The 7607-nt window shown below is 42.8% G+C and overlaps 2 protein-coding genes across 4 annotated transcripts; both read right to left on the reverse strand.

The window, feature by feature from the left end:
• Nucleotides 1–909: 909 nt before the first annotated feature.
• LOC116189584 (transcriptional corepressor LEUNIG-like) lies at nt 910–3378 on the reverse strand. Of its 3 annotated transcripts, none has more exons than XM_031519300.1 (8): nt 3219–3378; nt 2914–3019; nt 2718–2827; nt 2474–2623; nt 2201–2356; nt 1848–1964; nt 1464–1670; nt 910–1329 (listed from the first exon to the last, which is right to left on the reverse strand). In XM_031519300.1, the coding sequence occupies exons 2-8, from the start codon at nt 3011–3013 to the stop codon at nt 1186–1188; spliced, it is 984 nt and encodes a 327-aa protein (XP_031375160.1). In that variant the 5' UTR covers nt 3014–3019; nt 3219–3378; the 3' UTR covers nt 910–1185. The 3 variants fall into 3 exon arrangements, with proteins under 3 accessions (XP_031375160.1, XP_031375162.1, XP_031375163.1); XM_031519302.1 differs by having other exon boundaries at nt 2914–3034; nt 3219–3353; XM_031519303.1 differs by having other exon boundaries at nt 2914–3037; nt 3219–3351.
• A 1387-nt stretch (nt 3379–4765) lies between these two features.
• On the reverse strand, nt 4766–7180 carry LOC116188678 (RNA polymerase-associated protein LEO1-like; the record flags this gene model as incomplete). Its single annotated transcript, XM_031518164.1, has 6 exons — nt 4766–5509; nt 5613–5640; nt 5792–5808; nt 5904–6287; nt 6349–6627; nt 6932–7180. Coding segments are annotated over 6 exons (1701 nt in total), but the record flags the coding sequence as incomplete, so codon positions are not given.
• Between the last annotated feature and the right edge of the window lie 427 nt (nt 7181–7607).

A 7607-nucleotide genomic window follows, 5' to 3' on the forward strand; every position in this document is an offset into this window, starting at 1 on the left:
GTCAAATGATGAAATTGAGAGATGGGGATTGGGGTGAATTTTCCATATATATTGACATAACAGATAATAATTTTTTTGGGTAATAAAAGGATAATCAATTTTTTGATGTGGGGACTTTGCTATGAAGTTTCCTAAAAGTTATTCCTTCTAAGGGACAAATCGTTTGACTTGGAAAAGCGAAACAATAAAATAATAATAAAAATAGGGTAAGTCGATAGAATGAAACTGGAAGTCATTTTCAAACAATTCATTGACCTCCCAAAAGAAATTTTTTAAAAAGGAAAGATCATAGAAGTCATGGAATCGAAATTATTACGGTTCGATCTTTATTAGTAGAATTCTTACGTTATTATTATGGTTTTCCAATGTTTTATATTAGATCCATGAACCTTCCGTTTAATTAATTAAGAAAAACAAAAATATTATATACGAACAAAGCAAGCAAAATCAATGTGCATGCATCATAAAATATAGAGATGTATGAACTAAATGAAATGCAATACAAGCATCATAAAGTACAGAGATGTATGTATGAACTAAATGGAACGCAATATACAGTATTGGGGTGCCGGCGCCTCGAAAGATCGCTCGTGACTTTACACACTAACTGGTAAATACATACGATTCTGATGGTCGCCTTAATCTTCATGTGCAAAGAAGAGTATATGTCAAGGTAAGTGAACATTTCTCGACTCACTTATTGTATAAGAGCCATCGATCACGAACATCGACTAGTAGGAAGAGGGAACAGGCACAAGCCAGATATGTTGATGTGCTAAGAAATTAGCATCATTTCTCCGAAGGAACTGGATGGTTCAAATGGACTGATAGTCACTCCTGACTGGACCTCGCCTGTCGGGTTAGGCACTTTAAACCGAGGTTAAAACACGAGTTATTCGTATTTCGATATAAGAAGAAAACAGATGGAAAAACACTGGAACTTTTACACGTTGGTCTCTTTGTTGTTAAGGGAAGCCTAACAGGAAATGTCATTACACAAGCAGCCCAAGAAACAAAAAATAGCATTCTAAAGAAACAGTACAGAGGTTAATGTTCCTCCCCAATTTGTGTCTCTCACTGAGCTTAGATCTTCTCCTTTTTCAGAATCTGAGGATGGATATTGAGAAAACACCAGAAGAGATTTAACAACCGCATAGATTACAGCCGATCCCTTTTCCTCCGGACCTACTTCCATAGCTTGACCGACTTATCGTGGCTGGCTGAGGCAACCAACCCCGTCACGTTGGACACAGCCAAGGCAGCGATAATCCCATCATGTGCCGGCAGGGACATCATCTGGTTCTCCGACATGTTCCAGAGCTCCAATGACTGCAACAGGAAATTCCCGACAGAACGTGTGAATGAAGTACCAGCAAGAAGCCAGAGAAGAAGATCTGCCAATAAATGGTTTGGGCCAACTTGATCCTCGGAGGGATGAACAAATTTTAAAAGCTTCTGCTCACCTGGTAACAGCCAATCGCAAGCAATGACGGGTATGTAGGGTGGAACACGCACGAATAGAATTTGTTGCCGTTGCAGCTCAGTTCATGCACGCACTCCCCTTCACTTCCTGACCCGAGCGTCCATACCCTGACAGCGTCCTCACTTACTGATGCAAGTAAGTCTCCAGTAGAGTTCCAACATACAGAGTGGATTGGCTTTGTGTGACCCTGCAATGACCAAAAAGAAAAGGATTAAGTTTCAGCACAGGTCAATGGTTTTTACACGTTCTCGAGCACCAAAGTAGGCATATGATGACGATGGAGGATTTTCATATCTTACAAGACACGGCTCAAAGAGAGAAACAAACACGTGCCAATTTCGTTACAAGGATAGAAAAAGTTTACCTGCAAGGTTTGTCGGCAAGCTGGGGTCTCCACATCCAATATCGAAATGACATTCCCAGCAGCTGCTGCAAGATATCTCCCCACACGCGGTTGGAATCTCATCTGGTACATTCCTCCCTGATTCCATACCAAAACATGGAGTCAGAGGTTTAGGGTCAAATTAGAATCTTCTGTTAAAGAAATTTCTTTTTTCAAAGTCAAGCTCATGACTGGCTAAAACAGTTATGCCTTGGAATCCGTCAGTAAGGTCATCGGCTTTCTGAAGAATGATTCTCAGTCCACATATCGTGCTGTTTTTGTAGAACAGAAAACGGCACAAAGAATACCAAACATGCCCTATCTATCAATTTTACCTTAAAAACTCTGGCACAGCTCCCGTTATTGATACTCCAGTACCGTATCTCACCATCTTCATCGCAAGAGCAGATGAGATCATCCTTATTCGGGTGAAAATCGAGAGACATCACAGCTGCATTGTGTCCCATGAACGTCCAAAGCGAATGCCCGGGCTGCAAATTAACAGAGTCTCAGTCGATGAGCACCAGAATAAATGACAAATACTGAGTAAGCAAGTGGTGATTGTCATTAATATTTTAATTAACAGAATAAAAAAGGAGTTCACCGACATTGTCAGCGTCCCAGACTCTGACGGTCTTATCGAACGAGGATGTGGCAAGAAGCGGCATGCCTGGGCTAAAACGGACATCTGTGATCATGGATGCGTGTCCTTCGAGTGTCGCCTTAGGCGTCAGAGTGTCCGTGTACCATAGAACAGCCTGTTTTCATTCAAGCGAGCAGTTAGCGCAAGAGAGACAGACAGACAGACGTCTATATATCGATTGCTTCTTTCTTGTTTCTCCTGCTACTTACTTTTTTGTCGTGGCCAGCACTTGCAAGCAATTTTCCATCGGATGAGAAGTGGCAGCAGACCACTTTGCTGGTGCTTGCTCGAACAGTATTAACTTCAGCGAATGTGAATCCTGAAACAGATTAATCAAAGTTCGAATTGATTATGTGATCTAATCACCAACTCGACAGATATAATGGCGAAGGAGAACTACAATACCTTTACTAACGTCGACGGTATCGCGGGGATCGATGTCGTCTTGGGATAAACAAGACTCGCCGCTGTCATCGAGAGATCCATCCTCCACGAAGCGGTCCATTTCAGCCTGGAAATTCAATAGCTTCTTGATCATCCCCATGTACAATTCAAATGAAAAATCATCTTAAGTTCTTCGATCAATCCATTTCAAAGTCCCATGTAACCATGAGTAAGTTTTCTTGCATCAGTTATTCAAATATTCCCCTCTACTTATCCCCAAAAAAGAGGGAAAAAAAAAAAAAGAAGAAGAGGGAAGAGATCGATACCCGAAGCGAGAGCGGATGAAGAAGGCGGAAAAACCCTAGACGAGCTGCCCCCACCCTTCCCTCCGAGCTCTGACGTTCCCGTCCTCTGCACTCATGCCTCCTAGAAGTTTTCACATTTTCTTAATTTTATCCTAACACATAATTGTTTCCTAAAATATTCTAAAGTTACTAATTTAATATCATCATCTTTCCAGGAGGATAGATTTAAAATTAAAATAATAACGTTAGGTTACTTCAGAAACCTATGGTGGGCAATGTTCGGACTCTCGTGCTCAACCACGAACATATCATATGAACTGAACAATCACAAGTACTGACCCCGTCAGCGTAGCACTACCAGAGACCTAGTATAGTTTACAGAAGTCGGAGATGACCTCAAGTCCAACCCAAAGAGTCATGCCCTATCATATGTCTCTGGGGGATTTGAATTCAAAATCTAGAGGTCTCATCTAGAGGATTTGAACTTGAAATCACTATGTCATCGCATCTGATGGTAGAAGTACATTTTCCTTAATTTTATAAAAGAGCTGCCTTTTTCCACTAACGTCGCCGATTATCTTTACCGTGCGCTTGCAATGGGCTTTCATGGGCCTCGAGCTCCAGTGGGCCGGCCCACTAGATATCTTCTCTGTCTCCTCTCTTTTTCATCAAAATTACGCAAATGCATAACAAATTTGATGAAAGATCAAATTTTGCAAGGTCTTACCTCGCATTATAAAAAAACAAAAATTTTTCTTCAATGAATAATAATTATGACAATTATTCGATTGATGAGTACTAATTCTCATGTTTTATGCAATTTAATTAGTGCTTCCTAATACACGTATCAAGATAGGATCATCAAAAATTTCTCAAATTTACTAATCACAAACATGACATAAGTCAAATTTGGTGGTGGCAAACACGATTTTTTTTTTAATATCCTAGTATCCCAGTAGGTCTCAACTAATCTAGTTCGAACCAAGGCCTACCAAGGGAGTAAAGCCCTCCCAACATAAATTTTCTCCATTCGCGAGACTCGAAACTGAAACCTAACTTAAAGAGAAACCGCTTGAACTAACTCATATTGGTCACGAACGCCATTTTGTATCTCATGTATCCAGTCAATCAGTCATGAAATTCAGAGTTTTTATATTTGTTTCAAGATTCGATCATTTTCAGCCATTTTATTTCCGTTCTTCTTCACCAGCATCGCTCCGAACCTTTACTCTCTGTCTTGTTTACCAAAAAAAACACTAGTTTGAAATGAGAATAAACCATGGTGTAAACATCAAAGGTTTGCTATTCAAGGTGGTTTAGAGCTAGCGTGTAATATGGATATCGATGATGCCAAAATTCGAGATCAACAGATAACGGAAAGAATACAACAGAAAGGTCTCCAACTTCACATTGGGACGGCATTTCAGTTTAAATCCCTATTGGAATGAATCCGGAATAGACACCAGCTTGTATCCGGTATCAGTCAGAGACAACTTCGTTGATGGTAAATGGGGAAATGGTACCAATGGTTCACCCTACGCGCATTAGGTCTGTCCAGGCACTCGCTTCTACATCTTCTTCCTCTTGCGAGACCCAGTAAGAGCTGCTTTACTGTTGGCCCTGTCCCGCAACGAGGCAAAGCTTTTCATGAAGAGGCATTCTTCACCGATGCAAAGAGGCACCTTTTCAGAAGTTGCAACTCCCTTCTTCTCACGTTTGTGGCTGGTTCCAGGATTAGATTCCATTGAACTCTGCAAGATTAGATTCTTTGACTCCTCTCCTAAGGATGATGTGATTGGGGCTTCCTCCTTCCCATTGACCAAGGCATTTGAAGGTTCGTTTCCCTGCTGCTTCTTGTTGGTAACAGCAGTATCATCTCGGTAGTCCTGCGTCTCTTCATTCCTGTCTGATGACAAAATTCGCGACAAACTGAATGACTGATTCTGACTATCAGCCACAAGTTGAGTCCATGAAGATTTATGAAGCCACACGGCGCCCCTTCCCGAATTACTTCCCAAGACCGTATTTGATTCCTTCAAGTCAGCTTCCACACAGACGTTCCGTTTGTCTGACTCATGATCCTCACCGTCCACAGAATCATCCACATCAGAGTGTTTATCAAACTCAGGATCCTCACTGTCCAAAGAACCGCGCCCATCAGATTCTTCATCGTCATGCTCATCGGATTCTTCATCGTCATGCTCGGTGGATTCTTCATCGTCATGCTCATCAGATTCTTCATCATTACGCTCGTCAGATTCTTCATCCTCATGATCACCAGATTCTTCTTGGTCACGCTGTATTTCCTCTTCCTAGGAAGAGCCAGCACCTGCTAATATTTGAGAGACGTGAACGAACTTTCGGTCTTATCACCAAGAAGTTCTCTCCACGAGGACTTCTGAGACCACTTCACACCAGTCTCAGACTGATCTTTTGGTTTCTCCTACCGATGAGTAGAGAAAGAAGATAGCTCTTCTCCAACACCGCTCACATCTGGAGTAGGTCTAACACTTCTTTCAGGAGATAACTTATCACTTTTCTGAACCTTGAGCGAATTTCTACCACTTTCATCTCTAGCAAGTTCTGATTTTCACTGTTTTGGTATTGATATCTGCACAAAATGAAGCCACAAACAGAAAAGATAAGAGAAAACAAGAATGATTTAAAGACTGTAGATGAATTTTGCTTTTTGATTATCCAACCTACCTCGTCTTCTATCTTATTCATCTTAGGTCTGGTACTTCTCGAACTCCTAACAATGTTGATAATAAGACCATCCTCATCTTCCCCTGAGTCTTCCTCCACAGCATCTTCCTGCTGAGGTTCATCAATGTCCATGCCTTTCATAACTTCTTGCTTGGCAAGTTTCTTTTCGTCCCGCATGGTTTCTGACCCCATTTCCTTCTCGAACAGCTTGTTCATGACCGACCTCATCAGATCAAACTCCATAGCATCTATCCCACCATCGAGCGCTTCAGCCTTAGGAATTCGTTGCTCTATCGAGGGCAAGGATGATGGACCCGAATGCTCTTCACAGTTGCAGAAATGCTTCCGGTACGGAAGAGCTTCGACGCGCTGGAAGCTGTATTTATGTTTTCAGCGGCAACAGTTTCACCTGAAGAAAGAGGTCATCAGTTAGATGCAAACTAACTTCCTGTTCTTCCAGTAGTACAAGCACAACATAACCCGTGAATTCTGCAATCAGTCCTGCCTTACTTAATCTGGGGAAGAATATCCGAATTTCACTTTCGGGATTAAAAGACTTCTTGGGCTTTTGTGGCTGCTCCGGGACTTCATCTGCACCGGAAGCATCATTAAGTAAACTAGACATTGCAGCATCTCCTTCCCACTCGCGTTCCAAGCGGAGAAGAAAGTGTCCTTTCGCCTTCTCGAGTTTCAGCCGTCCTCCCTTCCAAACACACCCATTGTACTGCAAGCACAGAATTCACAAGGAAAAGAACAACAGGCAAATAAGTTCAGATAGGCAAAACAAGATTCCCCATCAAATGATTAGGTTCCAAACAGACAGCATCTGCAGCAGGGCAGAGCTGTTCTTGCTCTTCCTTCTGCTCAAGCTTCCGATTTCAGTACAAGCTTGCCGGTTTATCCAATCGAGATGTTGAACAAAGTCCATGAATCAGTACGAAACAAGAGCATTTTCTGTGCAACCGGCCGGACATGAAAGCGGCAATCAGAAGAGGAGCTGAAGAGAGAGACGAGACTAGAGAGAGTACCGTGCTGAAGAGCTTAGAGAGGGAAGCGGAGGAGGAAGGGACGAAGTAGCAGCAGGCGAAGCTGCGGCCTTTGGTCCGTACGATGGCAACTCCCTCTACCCTCCCGAGGTTCTTAGACTCGAAGATGCTCCTAAGAACCTCCTCAGGCCCTCCTCCGTCACCCTCTCCCCCAATCCTCCCACGAATATCCGCACCGGCATCGGCATATGCCTCCTCACCTCCTCCGCCGCCTCCGCCATAGCCGTTCCCTCAGCCTTCCCGTCCTCTCTCTCTCTTTCTCCCTCTAATGAACTCGGAGGCGACAGCGGGGAACCAGGCCGGATCAAGCCTCGACTGGGCCGAGCTGATATTATGGCCCATATGGGCCCGGAGTATCGCTCCTTCATAGTGGATTGGGCTGTCGGCGTTCAATTTTCGTTTATTCCTCTTTTTATTTTATGCTTTTCGTAATAATATATGGTGAACCGACCCTAGGAAATTATTGCATTCTATAAAAAGCAATATTCTTTCCTAATCGGCATTGTACAAAGAGTGTGGGGCTCGAGGTTATTGTGCTCGAACCTTTAACGGTGATTATCGTGGAAATTGTACTCGAACTCTGTATCTATATTTGTTGCACTTCGGCTCGTCGGCGAGTTCAAATGTTTAGAGATTAAGAAAGCAACTCTTTGAAAAT

The sequence above is a fragment of the Punica granatum genome, chromosome 8, assembly GCF_007655135.1.
Source record: "Punica granatum isolate Tunisia-2019 chromosome 8, ASM765513v2, whole genome shotgun sequence".
NCBI lineage: Eukaryota > Viridiplantae > Streptophyta > Magnoliopsida > Myrtales > Lythraceae > Punica > Punica granatum.